We start from the raw sequence: 19346 nt of genomic DNA on the forward strand, positions 1-19346 counted from the left end.
CAATAGTATTCAATACTAAATATGAGGGTAATCTTCTTGAATGGCAGGCAGTCTCAAGTACAGTGACGTGGCCTAATATCAGAATAGAGAACTGGACAATGAGACTTATTTGTGCCTATGGTCCATCAGAAAGTTCTACTAAGGTAGAAGTGAAGGAATTTTTTGAGGCTTTAAAGAAAGCCACTGACACAATCAAAAAGGAAAAGTTGTTCCTTGTTCGGGATCTAAATAGCAGAAAAGGAAATGATCGTCAACATACAAAAATATTTTGGGAAAATTTGAAGAAAAGAGCAAAGCTAATAACAATGCAAATACCTGTTGGATTTCAGCTTAGGACATAGCCTGGTTATTATTAACACCATGTTCCAACATAAAAATGTGCACAAATTCACATGGAGAGAAGAGGCAAGGAAAAAGAAAAGTCTCATTGACTATATTATTGTTGATAGTGATGTTTCTCCCTGGTGCAGGACACCAGAGTATACAGAGGATTTGAAATTGGAAGTGATCACTATTTAGTCTTGAGCAGGATAAAATTGAATTTTGTATTGAAAAGAATAACATGTAAGAAAGTTTTAAAGTGAATAAAAGTTGAGCAGCTCTCAGATGTCAACTGTAGACTAAAATACACAAAGATTACTGAATAAAAAATGAAAGAGTTTGAGAAAAGAAATGAAACCTTGGTTTCATTCCTGTCTCATTGGCAAGCCTTGAAGAAAACCCTGACTGATTCAGCCAGAGAGACATGTGATGAGGTTGTCTGCAAGGAAAGAAAAATCAGAACTCCATGGTGGACACAGAAATATGTTAAAGAGGCAGTGAAGGAAAAGAAGAAGAAAGCATATCAAAAGTTCCTGGCAAATAAGTCAGTTTGTGCTCTTAGAGAATACAGAGACAAATGTACGAAAGCTAAACACTGTATAAAACTGGCTAAACAAAAGTCGTGGGAAGACTTTCATAAGAACATAGACAATAAATATCAAGAAGGTGGCAAGATATTCTGGAGGTTATTGAAGAAGCTCAGAAATGGAGAAAAGAGTGTTGTAAAAGGAATTAGATATGATAAAAGTGACATGAAAACAAGAGAAAAAGATATACTTGATGTATGGAGTAATTACTTCAAAAAATTGCTAAATTAAATAAAGAGTGATAACACAGTGGTAAAAAACACTCAACAGGCATACATTAAGGAATACATATCTATACTTGAAATAGAAAAAGCCATCAGAGGCTTGAAATGTAGAAAGGCACCAGTAGTAGATATTCATTTTGAAATGCTGAAATATGGAGGTATAAAAGTCTTACAGTGGCTGCACTGCATAGCTCAGAAGGCCTGGACAGAGGGACCAATTCCCGATGATTGGGGTATAGCTCATAGTTCCCATATATAAAAAGGGAAATAAAACTGAATGTGAGAATTACAGATCATTCTTGATAACATTTATGCAAGTATACATGAGAAACGGTTGAGAAGAATTGTGGAAGAAAAGATTGGTGAAGATCAAGCTGGATTCAGGCCAAATAGAGGCTGTCAGGGAATAAGAGAAAAATTAGTTGGAATACTAAAAAAAACACAAAAGTTCGGTGTTCAAACCAATTTTAACTTATGGATCTGAGAGCTGGGTCAGAAGTAAAACACTTGACCAAAGACTAGAGACTTCAGATATGAGAGTCCTGAGGAAGATTAGGGGCACGAAGAGATGGCATGAATCGTAATATCATATTAAAAACGAGGATATTAGAAAAGAACATGATATTGTCAACATCCAGGAATGCATGAGCAGAGCTAATCTCAGGTGGTATGGTCACTTAAACAAAATGGGCAAGGAAAGATTAGCAAAACAAGTGTTCTCTGCCAAGTTGGCAGGAAAACGACCCAGAGGAAGACCAAGATATTGGTGGATTGATACAGGTACAAAGTGCCTTATACAATAGAAATATAAGATCTGATAATGTTGGAGTCTTGACAAGTAACAGACTAATTTGGAGGAAAATTGTAGATAGGAAGTTAGTAATGATGTGAATTTTTCGTGTAGAGGCTTAAGTGCTGTGACAATATCATGTCGGAGGCTTAATGGATTTTTTACTACACTCAAAAAGAATAAAATAGGATTTAATACTTCCTATATTTCGTCCTAGTCTCTAGGACATCTACGGGGATTACAAAAACAATTAATGTAACATGCACACACAAATCTTACAATACTAAGCCCCACCACGTGGGTAACACTAAAGTCCTATCTAGGTGGAGCGCCCTCTAAGGGCGGTAGTAGGTGACCTGGAATATAAGGTGGGACCTCTGGTGATGAGTGTTTCCCAAATCTTTGGAAGCTTAATGCAATAGTATTCATTAAGATTTGGTTGGTTTCTGAGAGTTGCTGCTGCTTCTAAGAAAAGTCTCTCTTTCTTGAATTTGCTGTGGTGGAGCATGGTGGTTTTCTTCCATGATACTCTGTGGGTGGTGTCCAAAACATGGTCAGCCAGACCTGAATGGCCATAGTTATTTTTACATATGTAAGACTTGTGTTCCTCCAGGTGGATGGATGCTGATCTGCCTGTCTGTCCAAAGTACGCCAGCTTACAGGAACAGGATACTTTGTAAACTCCAGGCAGCAAGAGAGGAGGGAGTTGATCTTTCGTAGAACGGATAAGGATAGCAAGTTTGCGGTAGGGCTTGTATGCTGTGTGTAGGTTGTACTTTTTTAGTATCTTGGGTATTTTTTCAGATGTGCCACGGATGTAGGGTATGGTGATGGCATTTTTAAAATCTTGTTGACGAGAAGGACGGGGAATGGGGGGAGGAACTGATTATTTTTTTTGATACTGTGTTCGCTGTAGCCATTGGAGACGAAAGTGTTGTGTATGTGGTTAAGCTCAGTAGTAAGGGCAGTTCCACTGGAACAAAGATTGTGGGCTCTCTTAGTAAGAGTTTTGATGATGCCATATTGTTGTGAGGGGTGGTGGGAGAGTTTGTGAATGTATCTGCCTGTGTGTGTGTGGGTTTTCTGTATACAGTGAAGGCAAGTGTATCATTAGGCAGGCGTGTGACTAAGGTGTCTAGGAAGGGTAAACAGCTGTTCTTTTCCTTTTCCATAGTAAACTGGATTCTTGGATGTAGGCTATTAAGATGACTGAGAAAGGAGTCTAATGTGTCTGGGCCATGAGGCCAAATAGAGAACACATCATCTACATATCTTAGCCAGATAGAAGGTTTGAGTGGGGCTGAGTCTTTGGCTCATTTTTCAAAATCTTCCATATAGAAATTGGTAGGGGGGGTGAGAGGGGGGGAACCCATGGCGGTTCCCTCTATCTGCTTGTAGATTTTGTTCTTCCAAGAGAAATACCCAGAGTTAATGGCAAAGGTAAAGAGATCTAAGATGTCAGAGGGAAAAACGTTTTCTAAGAGAGATAAGGTGTCAGTTAAGGGAATATTGGTAAACAAAGAGGAGATATCAAAGCTTACCAATATGTCTGCATTATTCAAGGTTAAATTTTCTGTGAGGGCTTTAAAATGGGTCGAGTTTTTTATATAGGAAGTGGACCTTCCAGTTACATTCAGAGCTCCCCACCGTTCTTAACCCAGAACTTTGGTCGATTCTCTCTGGCATTTCGGAAACCTCCGCACAGAAAGAATTTCAAAAAATAAACACGTCAAGAAATATAGCAACCTGGTTAAAAATAAACCACAACCACAAATTCAACTGCTCCAGACAGTAGTAAACCTCTCTTCCAAAAGGACTGCGATCGCACTACCTACATCCTGCTAGAACACACGTTAAGAAATTAAAAATCTTACTTAAAAAAGTAATCTCCTGGCTCCCTGGTGTCACAATAAAAAATTAAACTTTTCCGCTCCCGTCCCCCCCCCCGAATATGCAGTTTACCAAAAATCCACAAACCTAATTCTCCACTCAGACCTATAGTAGATGCCACCAATGCACCTTGCTACAGACTGTCTAAAGAGCTGGCCAACTATCTGACCCCCCCCCCAACCGGCAGGTCCACTTCCTATACAAAAAACTCGACCCATTTTAAAGCCCTCGCAGAAAATTTAACCTTGAATAATGCAGACATATTGATAAGCTTTGATATCTCCTCTTTGTTTACCAATATTCCCTTAACTTACACCTTATCTCTCTTAGAAAACGTTTTCCCCTCTGACATCTTAGATCTCTTTTCCTTTGCCATTAACTCTGGGTATTTCTCTTGGAAGAACAAAATCTACAAGCAGATAGAGGGAACCGCCATGGTTTCCCCCCCTCTCACCCCCTTGCCAATTTCTATATGGAAGATTTCGAAAAACGAGCCATAGACTCAGTCCCACTCAAACCTTCTATCTGGCTAAGATATGTAGATGATGTGTTCTCTATTTGGCCTCATGGCCCAGACACATTAGACTCCTTTCTCAGTCATCTTAATAGCCTACATCCAAGAATCCAGTTTACTATGGAAAAGGAAAAGAACAGCTGTTTACCCTTCCTAGATACCTTAGTCACACGCCTGCCTAATGATACACTTGCCTTCACTGTATATACAGAAAACCCACACACACAGGCAGATACATTCAAAACTCTCCCACCACCATCCCTCACAACAATATGGCATCATCAAAACTCTTACTAAGAGAGCCCACAATCTTTGTTCCAGTGGAACTGCCCTTACTACTGAGCTTAACCACATACACAACACTTTCCTCTCCAATGGCTACAGCGAACACAATATCAAAAAAAAAAAATCAGTTCCTCCCCCATTCCCCGTCCTTCTCGTCAACAAGATCTTAAAAATGCCATCACCATACCCTACATCCGTGGCACATCTGAAAAAATACCCAAGATACTAAAAAAGTACAACCTACACACAGCATATAAGCCCTACCGCAAACTTGCTACCCTTATCCGTTCTACGAAAGATCAACTCCCTCCTCTCTCGCTGCCTGGAGTTTACAAAGTACCCTGTTCCTGTAAGCTGGCGTACTTTGAACAGACAGGCAGATCAGCATCCATCCGCCTGGTGGAACACAAGTCTTACATATGTAAACATAACTATGGCCATTCAGGCTTGGCTGACCATGTTTTGGACACCACCCACAGAGTATCATGGAAGAAAACCACCATGCTCCACCATAGCAAATTCAAGAAAGAGAGACTTTTCTTAGAAGCAGCAGCAGCTCTCAGAAACCAACCAAATCTTAATAAATACGGTTGCATTAAGCTTCCAAAGATTTGGGAAACACTCATCACCAGAGGTCCCACCTTACATTCCAGGCCACCTACTACCGCCCTTAGAGGGTGCTCCACCTAGATAGGACTTTAGTGTTACCCACGTGGTGGGGCTTAGTATTGTAAGATTTGTGTGTGCATGTTACATTAATGGTTTTTGTAATCCCCGTAGATGTCCTAGTGACTAGGATGAAATATAGGAAGTATTAAATTCTATTTTAATTCTTTTTGAGTGTACTAAAAAATCCATTAAGCCTCCAACATGATGTGAATTTTTCATGTTGTACTATCATATCATGTACACCTCTTGAGGGTACATGACAGGAATTTGATAACGATGATGATAATGGATATATTAGCCAAAAAGTTGAGATCAAATAAATATCTAAAGAAATCTAATCAAAAATTTCTAGCCATCATATAAAACACAGTTTTACCTCCAAACAAATCTAGAAAAACAGATATGATGCATGCCACACTCCACATACTTCGACTGTTAATAATAAATAACTGTTTCTGTCAGTTTTTTAGAGAATTTGTATTTCTCTAGTTATCTTTATATTTACTGACCCAACATCATGCATTCACATGGATTCTCTCACCAAAAAATTCAACTTTACAGCTACTGAAAAGCTTCTTCTTTTTTTTTTTTTGCTCTACTTTTTAAAGTAAATTGAACTATAGGTCTTCCATAGGCATACATAAACTGGTAATTTTGTGGAAGTGCTAAAATAATTCAAAATCTTGCTTAAATAATTTTAAGACTATAATAGTTTCTTATGCTTAAAAAATATTTTATCTATTCTTACTACATTTTGTTCATGAATGGAGAATATGCTTGATATTTTGGATCTGAATGCAGTACATAATGAAATAAAAATAAAATGTAGTAAATTTTTTTTAAATCATAAACCTCTTAATTATTATGATTATGGTTTCTTAATTATTAAGATAATAGCATCTTACCGTGATGTACATCCACCAACTTCCAGCAATACTCCCAATAAACTAAACCTCTGAAAATAAAGTGGAGCATTAAAAGAAATGAAGTTGGTGAAATTTTTACAATAATTATCATAGACTTCACATTATATGTAAATTAAAGATTTTTCTCAGGTAAACATTTTAACTGTTATTTAAGTTTTAGAATTCTCTTCTTATTTCTAAAAGTAACAGAACAAACTGTCATTGTCAATATCATTATTCAGATTAATAAAAGAATATTTAATTAATATATAATTAACTGCTCTACTCAACTATTAATGAAATTTAATATTGCTTGCATTAGGCAAAACCGAAATTAATTTAGTATATAAAAAAATAAAAAAATTAACTCACTGATGACTTGAATATAAACTGAGTAAAGAGAATCTGTACCTATATAATTATCTGTTAAATAACAAAAAAATGCTATTCAAGGTATACATTTTTGGTCGTTTTTATAGATAGAAATACACTTTTATTAATACAGACCAGTATTTTACAAATAAACATTTATTAAAATCTACCAGTTTCGCCAGCAAACTGTCTAGCTTTTTCAAGGTATTACGGAGATATGAAAGTAAATGCAAATTAAAAGGAACATAAAAAACGTTGTAAACCAAACTAGTATCTATGGTTACACGTTTTGCGTGACAAAGATGGCTTATTGTTCTTATTCATTATCACGCATGATTGTTTGTTGTAGACTTGTAATGTGATTACTGGCTAGCTGTAGTTCAGATTGACTGAGAGAGAGGATCAAGTTTTTCCACGAACTGTTGAGAATTATACCCTGATTTCTGTTGAGGTTTCCGCCGGTTATTAGTACTATTGTGGCTTCCTTAAAAACACGATGCCTGTAGTCGTCATCGAGATATGGCATGGAGCTGTTTTGCCAATCTATCGTGTGGTTAGATGTGCAGAAATGATGTGCTAAGCCGGAAGAAATGCTTCTGTTGTGGTTTACATCACCAACATGTTCTTTTTGTCTAATTTCTAAACTTCGTGAAGTTTGTCCAATGTAGGCAAGACCACAGGAGCAGGGAATGTAATATACTCCTGGATATTTGTAGAACGGAACTTTATCTTTTGGAGATCCTAAAACTTGTCTGATGTTGGTGGTTGGTTTGAAGACCACTCTGATGTTGTTGGCTCTTAGTATTCTTGCTATTTGATAAGAAATTGACTTGATGAAAGGTATCACTACAGTAGAAACATGCTGACGGTGGGATTCTTCTTGTCTGGGGTTGTCATTGTATAGATATTTTTTTATGATGTTTTGAGGGTATCCATTTTGTGATAATGTGTTGGCTATTAGTGAGAGTTCATTCTGTGTATCCTCCTCTTCTGATATAAACTTTTTGGCTCTATGTTTCAACATGTGGATAATACTCAGTTTGTGTGACTTGTGATGGTTTGAAGTATAGTGAAGATATCTTCCAGTATCTGTGGGCTTTCTGTAAATGGATAATTTGACACTGTTAGGTTGTTTTTTTATCAAAATATCTAAAAAATGCAGTTGGTTGTTGTTTTCTACTTCCAGAGTGAATTTTATCTTGCTATGTATTGAGTTGATTTTATCCACAAACGATTTAAGGTTGTCTAAGCTGTCTTGCCATATGATGAATATATCATCCACATATCTCCACCATGTAGATGGTTTCGGAGAGATTGCAGAGAGAATTTCTTTTTCAAAACTTGATCCTCTCTCTCAGTCAATCTGAACTACAGCTAGCCAGTAATCACATTACAAGTCTACAACAAACACGCATGCGTGATAATGAATAAGAACAATAAGCCATCTTTGTCACGCGAAACGTGTAACCATAGATACTAGTTTGGTTTACAACGTTTTTTATGTTCCTTTTAATTTGCATTTACTTTCATATCTCCGTAATACCTTGAAAAAGCCAGACAGTTTGCTGGCGAAACTGATAGGTTTTAATAAATGTTTATTTGTAAAATACTGGTCTGTATTAATAAAAGTGTATTTCTATCTAAAAAATGCTATTTATTACTTCTAATAGTATAGCGATATATGTATGCTGGCTGGCTTATCACCCAATAATATTTGACAATGTAAGATTCCCTGTGATATCACTTGTAACATTAAACTAAACAATATCTCATTTTGGTTCTTTATACTATTATTGTTACGGCTATTTTGCCTACTTTCATTAGGAGTGTCCCCTTTTTAATGTCACTGCTGGCTTTTTACTCAAGAATTCTTAGGGCATTACAGATGTATTATAGAGACAAATATATGCAGAATAATTAGAGGAAGAAAAATCACACATACCTTTTTTGAATGTTGCTGGCTGTCTTCTTTCTGCAATGTGCATCCTTCTGCTATTAGGCTGTTAAAAGGAAGGGCTTTTTTTGGAAAAAGTGTGTGTGGATGGGGGGGTGGGATTTGAGAGAATTAATTAAAAAAAAAAGCAGGTTTTTTTTTATATAATATATATATATTATTATTATTAAGGGTGGGCAAAGTGCTTTTTTTTGGGGGGGGGGGGGGGGGAATGAAAAACAGGTTCTAAAGATTGAAAATTTTTTTTAAGGAAGGAAAAGGGTTTATGGGAGAAGGGGTCAGGGGAGACGGTTAACAAGGTGCGAGTCATTTCAACCATTTGTCGTCATCGGAACTCATGGGAGAAGCGGATGCTATGCCATGTTGACTTCGTGTTTCTGCCTTTGAAGTGCTTGTGTTATCACCTATTGGTCGGAGTTGTGACCTAATTTTTATGTTATGGAGTTTCCAACACTTGAATGTAGGGTCGGTGGATGTTGATCAAGTTTTCATCACATTTTATGGTTATCGTTTCCGATATTCTAAGCACTGCTTGTTGTCTTGTCTGTCTATTATTATGGCTTTGTCGATTTGCAGAGTATGTTTCTGTTCAAGGGCATGAACTGCTATTTCTGTTTTCTCTGTACTTTGTATTCCATTTTTCCTTTTTGGTGTTGCGTTTTCTAGTGATTAAGTGTTCTGGAATAGAGATGTTACTGTCACAGAAGTGTTCTTTTAGTTCTTGCCCATAAAGACCTGATAGTAGAACCTGTGTAGGTGACATGAGTCTTATTGGCAAGGAAATTTGTAGATACATTGTGGTGTTCTAATATTTCTTTGTGTGTGTGTGTGTGTGTGTGTGTGTGAGATTTAGTGGGCTTTAGAAGTGTTGTCAATTTTTGGTTTGTGGTGAATACCAGCTTAGAGTCAGTATGTTTGAAAATGTATTTGTAGGCATGCTTTGTATGTGTTTTGGATATATCGCAGTTGGATAACTTTTTGTGTTGGGAAATTTGTTTTGGTTGTTGGGTTGTTTTGCTGTGCTGTTTGCATAATTTATTAGTTGTGTAGGATAGTTTAAATTTTTAAAAAGCTGTGTTAGTTTCTTTATTTATGTGTTGAGATAATTACAGTTAGTTGAAAACTTGTAAGCGTTTACAAACTGTCATAAGATGACCGATTTTTTAACTGAATATGGATGGTATGAGTTGAAATACAGGTAGTTCCTGATATGTGTGGGTTTGTGGTAATATTTCGTGGCTATTTTGTTGTTTGTTCTGATTAATGCCAGATTTAGGAAATTGATGGATTTGTTCGTTCGGTTTCTACGGTGAATTTTAGTCTGTTGCTGTAACTGCTAAGAGATGCTTGTAAGGTGGTGATGTGTGTTTGTTCTCCAATGCATAGAATTTTGTCCACGTATCAGCCATAAAACGTGATGTGGGGGGGGGGAAGGTTTTGCTATTTATGTTATTGTTTATTTTCTGGAATATTATTTCTTTAATAATATTAAGAAATAATATTCCAAAAAATAAACATCATAAATATCAAAATAATAGTAACACCCAACATTACTCCCAACTTACACAAAGCCCTGTCATCATTAAAAAAGAACCCGAATATAATGATCACAAAAGCAGACAAAGGGGATACAGTAGTCATCATAAACCAAACCAATTACCTCAACAAAATAACAGCTATCTTAAACAACCAACACACCTACCAAAAAACCCAAAATGACCCCACACCCGACCTCATAAAACAAATCGACAACACTCTACACACTCTAAAAAATCAAAACAAGATAGACAAAACCATGATGAAAAATACAACACCCCCCCGCACCACACACACCCCTTGTATGTTCGGACAAATCAAAACCCACAAAGAAAGATACCCGATATGGCCAATAGTCTCTTACAAAAACACCACAGCACCTTTATCGAAATTCGTAGTCAAACTACTCAAACCATTACTTACAACGTAAAACTCTATGATAAAAAATAAATAACATAACCCTAGCCCATGAAGACATGCTCTTCATTGGATGCCACTTCATTATACACTAACGTGGACATTCCCAGAACATTAGATATTGTCTACTCACAGAAGACCACACCCTACATTCTTGTACAAAATTAAGACCTAGTGATATCATAAACTTAATCAAACTAGTAATCTCAGCAAACTTTTTTAAGTTTGACAACAGCATGTATCTTCAAATTTTCAGACTCCCTATGGTCCAAAACACCAGCAGACAATTAGCGGAATTTTCCTAGCACACATTGAATCACACCTACTCCCCCCCCAGCATCACCTTTTATGGCTGATATGTGGACAATATTCTATGTATTGGAGAACCAACACACATCACCACCTTACATGCGTCCCTTAACAATTACAACAGCAACAGACTAAAATTCACCATAGAAACCGAACAGAACAAATCCATCAATTACCTAAACCTGACATTAATCAGAACAAACAACAAAATAGCCACAAAATATACCACAAATCCACACATATGGGAAAGTACCTCCATTTCAACTCATACCATCCATATTCAGTTACAAAATCGGTCATCCTATCACAATTTATAAATACTTACAAGTTTTCAACTAACTGTATTATTTATTTAATTTAACTAATCTAACATTATTTAACTTTAATTATCTCAACACAGAAATAAAGAAACTAACACAGATTTTTAAATATCAAAACTATCCTACACAACTAATAAATTACTCAAACAGGACAGCAAAAACCCATCAAAACAACCCAACAACCAAAACAAACTTCCCAACACAAAAAGTTATAAAACTGCCATACATCCAAAACACATATGAAGCTTACATATACATTTTTAAACATACCAACTCTAAGCTGGTATTCACCACAAACCAAAAATTGGCAACACTTCTGAAGCCGACTAAATCTCACATACATAAAAAAAATATTAGAACACCGCAATGTAGTCTACAAATTTCCTTGCCAAACAGACTGTGATGTCACCTACACAGGTTCTACCATCAGGTCTTTCTGGGCAAGACTACAACAACACTTCCGTGACTGTAACATCCCTATTCCAGAACACTTAAACACTAGAAAACACAACAATAAAAAAAAAAAAAAAAATAGAATACAAAGTACAGGGGAAACAGAAATAGAAGTTCATGCCCTTGAACAGAAACACACTCCACAAATCGACAAGGCCATGATAATAGACAGACAAGACAAAGAAACAATGCTTAGAATATCGAAAACGACAGCAATAAAATGTGACGAAAACTCAACATCCACCGACCCTACATAATCTCCGAGTGTTGGAATCTCCTTAACATAAAAATTAGGCCACAACTCCGACCAATAGGCGATTACACAAGCACTTCCAAGCCGACATGACATAGCATCCACTTCTCCCGTAAGTTCTGACGATGACGACGGTCAGTCGAAACAGCTTGCACTCCTGTTAACTGCCTCCCCTAACCCCTTCTCCCGTAAACCCTTCCCTTTCCTCAAAAAAAAATTTCTATTTTCAGAAATTTTTTTCATCTCTTCCCCCCTCCAAAAAAGTGCTCCGCCCACTCTTAATAATATTATATATATATTATATAAAAAACCCAGGTTTTATTCAAATTAATTCTCCCACATTGCCTCAACCCCCACCCTTTTTTCCAAAAAAGCAGAAGTATGCACATTGCAGAAAGAAGACAGCCGACAACATCCAAAAAAGATATGTGCGATTTTTCTTCCTCTATTATTCTGCATATATTTGTCTCTATAATACATCTGTAATGCCCTAAGAATTCTTGAGTAAAAAGCCAATGACATTAAAAAAGGTGCACTCCTACACGAAAGTAGGCAAAATAGCTGTAAAAATAATAGTTTTTAAGAGGAGTAACATGGAAATTTTCCCAGAAATAATACCTACAGGTTCTTTATAGGTTTTTGTTACTAGAAATATTCTGCTTTACTACAATACTAAACTAGAACTTTTTATTACATACTAGAAGCTTTATACTTTTCCGTTATATACCAGAGGCCTTATACTTTTTTGTTACATGCTAGGAAAAAATTAATAGGTTTTGAGAATGTAGACGGTATTCTCAACATCTACTAATTTTTCTCAGTAGTTGCTATTTGCCATATTACAACAAAATGCTGCATGGTGATATGCCTTCTTGTTACTTATATATAAGAAATATGACTTCAACTATTGAGACATTAAGACAGCCTTTAGTATCTCATGGGTAGAACTCCCACTGAGACCATTCTGGGAAGACTCTCAAGATAATTTATGACATCGCATAGGTATGCCATATAAAACGAGTGTGCTGTATATTATAAAACTTATGATGCAACTTGATGAGAAGTCAACTGCTCTCTTATACAAGTAGTTTAGTATGAGGGTGGTCTGAAAAGTTCTTGACCTAACACATTTATAATTTCAAAATTATTTTTATTTTTCAACACTTAAGACTAATGCATTTATTCCAGTGATGCTCCAGCGCCATTATCACGTCCCTGCAGTGGTTCTCAGTAAGATCTGCAAAATGTCCCTCTATAGCTACAATCATCCTCTTGATTCAACAAAAAATGCTGACCAGCAAGGAAGAATTTTAGTTTTGGAAAGAGATAGAAGTCAGAGGGAGCCAAATCTGGGGAATAGGGTGAATGTTTCAACAATTCATAGTGCAGATACCTTAATTTTCCCACTGCCAAAACACCTTTGTGGGCAGGTGCACTGTCCTGATGAAAGATGATTTTTTTCTTCGGCAAACCGGGTCTTTTCTCACGAATTTTTTCATCTGGTCTGGTTAAAAGATCGGAATAATATTCCCCAGTTATTGTTTTACCCTTTTCAAGATAATTAATAAACAAAATGCCTTTAGCATCCAAAAACACCGATGCCATGACCTTTCCTGCTGATGGAACCGACTTGTGTCCACTGTTTTGACTGCTGTTTGGATTCTGGTGTAATAGTGAATCCAAGTCTCATCCATGATAATAAATCAACGCACAAAATTGGTTTTATTTTTGTTTTCTCCAAGCACTGTTCAGAGATTTTCATGCTAGTGCATTTTTGATCTGTTGTGAGAAAATGCAGCACTCATCTTGTGCAAAGCTTTTTCATTTGCAATTCTTCATGCAAAATATATCCTACATGTTCTTTTGAAATGTCTATAGTCTCAGCAATTTCATGCACTTTGACTTGTCAGTCATGCAATACCATATTGTGCACTTGATCAATGATTTCTGGTGTGTTACGTTTTTTGGGCATCCTTCATATGGATCTTCTTTAAGGCTGGTACAGCCACGTTTAAACTCGCAGCCCGTTTCTTAACTGTCAAAAACAAAGGAGAAGAGTGTCCACAGACTTTTATGAACTTTGAATGAATTTATTTTGTTAAACCTTCTTTTACAAAGAATTTTATAACTGCACGATACTCAATTTTATCCATTCAAGGGATACAGACAACACGTTTGCTTCAGACAGCTGTACAAAACAAACTACTTGATATAATGACTTGCAATTTCACCTGGATGCTTATGACAGATGTATCAACTTAGGAAAAAAAAATCGTGCTGATAGTGTTGCCATCTATGGTTGGGGCTGAGAACTTTTCAGACAACAGTTTGTAGTAAAGATACTTCATGTGCTAACTTTGGTTTGCTTATATTAAAGTACAATGTGAATAAAAGCAAGAATATAATTTTCTGTCAAGCATAAAAAAGTTATCCAATGCAATGAAAAACCTACTACAACATCCAGATTACCATTCTCAGATTTGATCCTCTGTTTGTTGGGGATGAGAAAGTCAAGAGTTTGTTTGTTTGTGGGTTGCAAAAGTTAGTTGAGAGACAAATATGATTAGATAGGGTATGACAGAAACATTGCTAAAAGGATTTTCTAGGATTGATGCAGCAGAAATATTTCATCACACAGCTAGAATAAGCAAATCAAGGGAATCAACCCTGGAAATTGAGTAAGCGTAGTAAGCAAGGATGTGAGGACCAGATTTTTTGCTTGAAGAGTGGCTAATGAGTGGAGAGTAGAATGGATTACCAGTCTGATGTGAGTGTTTTGTCAGTCAATGACTTCAAGGAGTGGTACAATGGATAATGTGTGGATAGTGTGGGTCTCTTATGATGAGGCTCTGGATTCTACGGAGGTGCCCCCTGCAACCATAATAATAATAATATGAAGTCCTGAATATTGTAATAACATGACGATATACACTATTTTAGTACTTATAAGTTATATTACTTATACATAAGTAATATGACTTCTGCCATTGATCTTGGACTCACAGTCTAGTTTCCACATGAGACCTTAACCAACTGGAAAGAATGGTTTTTAACCTGCTTTGAAGTGCTTCTACATAAGTAGCTTAGTTATGCAGGTTCACCCACATATTTTTGTTTGCTTCATTTATAAGAGTAAACTATAAATGAAAAGAGGAATATAATTACTTATCATGTTCATCATGCTACTTGCAACATAACGAAAACAGATGGAAGATAATAAAAATATACAATCAAAACATAGCAATATCTTGACTACAGCAGCCCTTATGAAATCAATACTGTAAGGCAGAGAATTTCACAACTTAAAAATATTAAATAAATTGTTTGCTGCACTAATCCTGATTTTTAGCCACTGCAAATGTCACGTGCAATTGAAATGTGGTACATTTCAAAATAAATGCCAAGTGCCACCATAGGGATCTGTGATGTCATATTTATTATCTGTTCTATTATCCATTAAAATCTGACACTATGAAATTCATTTAAATATCATTTTACCATTAAACAACGAGACCAACTTTAAATTGACTATTTGCTATAGCCCTGCTCTCGACATGGTGCAGCGATAACCAAGTAAATGAACACAAAGCAAGCCAACATGTAATATCTCAAAAATCTGTGAAAAGAGGTTTTTTAATACACAGAGAGAAAAAATTCCAAGTTTATCACAGTTATCAGATTAATATGTACATAACACTTTATATACATATCTGATTTGCTTTCTGATTTTAAGATTGGTGAATCACAGAAATAACAATGGCCTCTAATAAATAAACAAATACTAAAATTATAAAAAAAACACAAAAGGACTATAATTAACGTATTATTTATCATCATCATCATCAAATTCTTGACATGTACCCTCAAGGGGTGTACAGGATACGATAGTACTACATGAAAAAATTTACATCATTACTAACTCCCTATCTACAATTTTCCTCCAAATCAGTCTGTTACTTATCAAGACTCCAGCATTATCAGATCTTATATTTCTATCGTCTAAGGCACTTTGTATCTGTATCAATCCACCTATATCTTGGTCTTTCTCTGGGTGGTTTTCCTGCCAACCTGGCAGAGAACACTCATTATGCTAATCTTTCCTTGCCCATTCTGTTTAAGTGACCATACTACCTGAGATTAGCACTGCTAATGCAATCCTGGATGCTGACAATGTCAAATTCTTTCCTAATATCTTCGTTTTTAATATGATATTACCATTGATGGCATCTGTTCATGTCTCTAATCTTTCTCAGGACTCTCATATCTGCGGTATCTAGTTTTTGGTCAAGTGTTTTACTTCTGCACCCAGCTCTCAGATCCGTAAGTTAAAACTGGTTTGAACACTATCTTGTATACAGCAAATTTAGTGTTCTGACTAACTTCTCCTTTATTCCATATGAATTTATTCAATTGACTTCCTGCCATACCAGCTTTGTTGATTCTGTTGTCTATTTCCTTATTTAATTTACCATATGCACTAAAAATTGTGCCTAAGTAGTTGAAATGTTTTACTTGTTCCACAGGTTCCCCGTTCACAACACAGTTGACATTTTCAACAATTCTACCTATTTTCATTGTCTTTGTTTTATTAATGCTAACCTTCATACCATATCGATCAGAACAGTTATTCAATTTAGTCAAGGAATCTTGCAAACTTGTAGCAGATTTATTTAGAAGTATAACATAATAAAATTAGTTTAATCCTTTATCCACGTGTGAGCAAACAAAGTTTGCGCCTGAAAGTATCTTCAGGACTGGGGTAAGGTGGTACAACACCTTAAGTTGGTAGCTTGCTCCACCTTTGCAACGAGTTGTCCTGGTGTTGTACCACCTTACCCCAGTCCTGAAGATACTTTCAGGCACAAACTTTGTTTGCTCACACTTGGATATAGGATTAAACTAATTTTATTATACTCTAACCAAGTGAAAAATAAACTTTCAATAGAAGTATAACATTGTCGGCATAAAGCAAACACCTGACATTAACATCTACAATTCTGATAACATGTTTAATACCACTTTCCTTATAATGTGATCCATATAGATAACGAATAACAGAGGGGATAATGTACATCCTTGTCTCACACCAGATTTAACATTAAACCATCTTCCTGTACTTCCTTCAATTTTAACTGCTGACTTACAACTCAAATAAAGACTAAGTATTGCTTGATATATTGCCCCATTGACACAATATAACTGTAGCGTATTGAATAGCTTCTCTCTTGGCACCTTGTCATATGCCTTTTCCAGATTGAGAAAACTTAAATACAGATCTTTGTTATATTCCCATGCTTTCTCAACTATTTGTCGTAAAGTGAAGATCTGATCCTGACAGCCTGAATCCAGCTTGTTCTTCACCAAGCTTTCCTTCCACAATTCTTCTCAACCATTTATCAAGTATACTTGCATAGATCTTGCCAGGAACACTCAGTAGGGAAATACCTCTGTAATTCTCACATTCAGTTTTATTTCCCTTTTTATATATGGGTACTATTAGAGCTCTACTCCAATCATCGGGAATTCGTCCCTCTGTCCAGGCTTTCTGAACTATGCAGTGCAGCCACTGTGAGACTTTTATACCATCATACTTCAGCATTTCTGGTCGAATATCATCTACTCCTGCTGCCTTTCCACGTTTCAAGCCTTTGATGGCTTTTTCTACTTCAAGTATGGATATGTATTCCTGATTGCATGTCTGCTGAGTGTTTTTTACTACTGTGCTATCACTGATTGTTTCATTCAGCAATTTTTCGAAGTAATTACTCTATACATCAAGGATATCTTTTTTCACCAGTTTTCATGTCACCTTCATCATCTCTAATTCTTTTTACAGCACTCTTTCCTCCATTTCTGAGCTTTTTCAACAGCCTCCAGAATATTTTCCACCTTCTTGATATTAATTTTATATATTCTTACCAAAGTCTTCCCATGACTTTTGCTTAGCTAGTTTTACACAGTGTTTAGCTTTCTTCCATTTGTCTCTGTATTCTGTAAGAGCACAGGCTGATTTTTTTGCCTGGAACATTCAATATGTTTTCTTCTTTTCCTTCACTGCCTCTTTAACTTCCTGTGTCATCATGGAGTTCTGATTTTTCTATCCTTGCAGACTACTTCACCACATGCCTCTCTGGCTGATCAATCAATGTTTTCTTCAAGGCTTGCCACAGAATCTCCAAGGTTTGGTTACCGTTCTCAAACTCTTTCATTTTTTCTTAAATAAGCTTTGTGTATTTTAGTCTACAGTTCACATCTGAGAGTTGTTCAACTTTTATTAGCTTTAAAACTTTCTTATGTGTTATTCTTTTCAATATGAAATTCAATTTTATCCTGCTCAAAACTAAATAGTGATCACTTCCAATTTCAAATCCTCAGTACACTCTGGTGTCCTGCACCAGGGAGAAAACATCACTATCAACAATAACATAGTCAATGAGACTTTTCTTATTCCTTGCTTCTTCTCTCCATGTGAATTTGTGCACATTTTTATGTTGGAACATGGTGTTAGTAATAACCAGTCCATGTCCTGAGCAGAAATCCAACAGATATTTGTCATTATTATTAGCTTTGCTCTTTTCTCCAAATTTTTCCAAAATATTTTTGTAAGTCTGACAATCATTTATTACTCTGCTATTTAGATCCCCAACAAGGACCAACTTTTCCTTTTTTATTGTGTCAGTTGCTTTTTCTAAAGCACCAAAAAATTCCTCCACTTCTACCTTAGTAGAACCTTCTGTGCGACCATAGGCACAAATAAGTCTCATTGTCCAATTCTCCATTGTGATATCAGCCCACATCACTCTATTTGAGACTGACTGTCATTCAAGAAGATTAACCTCCTATTTTGTGAATACTATGGCTACTCCTTTTCCTTGATTGTCATTTCCTGAATATAAGATTTTGTATTCATTGCTCAGAAAGATCTCACTAGTTTTTGTCTTTTTTGTTTCAGTCACCCCTATTATGTCGATCTGGTACTTATCTAATTCCTAAGCTAGCTCCATTTCTTTGCCATTCAGGCTACTAATGTTGATAGTACCGATCTTTAACTCTGGTGATGTTGAGTTAGGGTGTGCTTTCAGATATGTTCTAGTAGCTGACTTTTTGCTGTTCGCCCTGGTTCCCTGGCGAAAACAACCGGGGCCTTGTTTAACCAGGCAACGCCCCAGCCGGCATGAAATTTTGTCATGTTGTACCATCATTTTGTATATTGTTTTAAGCCAATAAGAATACAATTTGGTCGGTTAAATCCCAAATTGCCAGCCCATCCTCGTTCATTCAGTATCCAGGTAGATACTCAACAGGGTGCACCACAAGAAGGTGAGGATTGGACATTAGGTCAAAAGCCCTGGTCGGTTCTCCGCATTCCTTTAAAGGCTATGTGGAGGTCTCCTCTCGGTTATACAGCTTTGACCTTTAAGCAATAATATGTATTATTTATTAAGTTATTAATTTCACTGGATTTCAAACCAGCATCAGAGCAAAAACATAAATTTGTTACAAAAACACAGGACATTCAAACAGTTGCACTTATACAAAGCATAGCA

At 36.2% G+C, this 19346-nt stretch overlaps 1 protein-coding gene across 1 annotated transcript in view; it reads right to left on the minus strand.

The window, feature by feature from the left end:
* LOC150104772 (protein inturned-like) overlaps nt 1-19346 on the minus strand; it is a 369111-nt gene that overhangs the window by 171645 nt on the left and 178120 nt on the right. The window contains exon 13 of the mRNA XM_090395627.1: nt 6186-6235. Within this exon, the coding sequence (XP_090251753.1) occupies nt 6186-6235 (50 nt within the window). The remainder of the gene's footprint in view (nt 1-6185; nt 6236-19346) is intronic.

This window comes from Typopeltis vanoorti, chromosome 7, assembly GCF_054136105.1.
Source record: "Typopeltis vanoorti isolate ZY-2024b chromosome 7, IOZ_Tvanoo_1.0, whole genome shotgun sequence".
Taxonomy (NCBI): domain Eukaryota; kingdom Metazoa; phylum Arthropoda; class Arachnida; order Uropygi; family Thelyphonidae; genus Typopeltis; species Typopeltis vanoorti.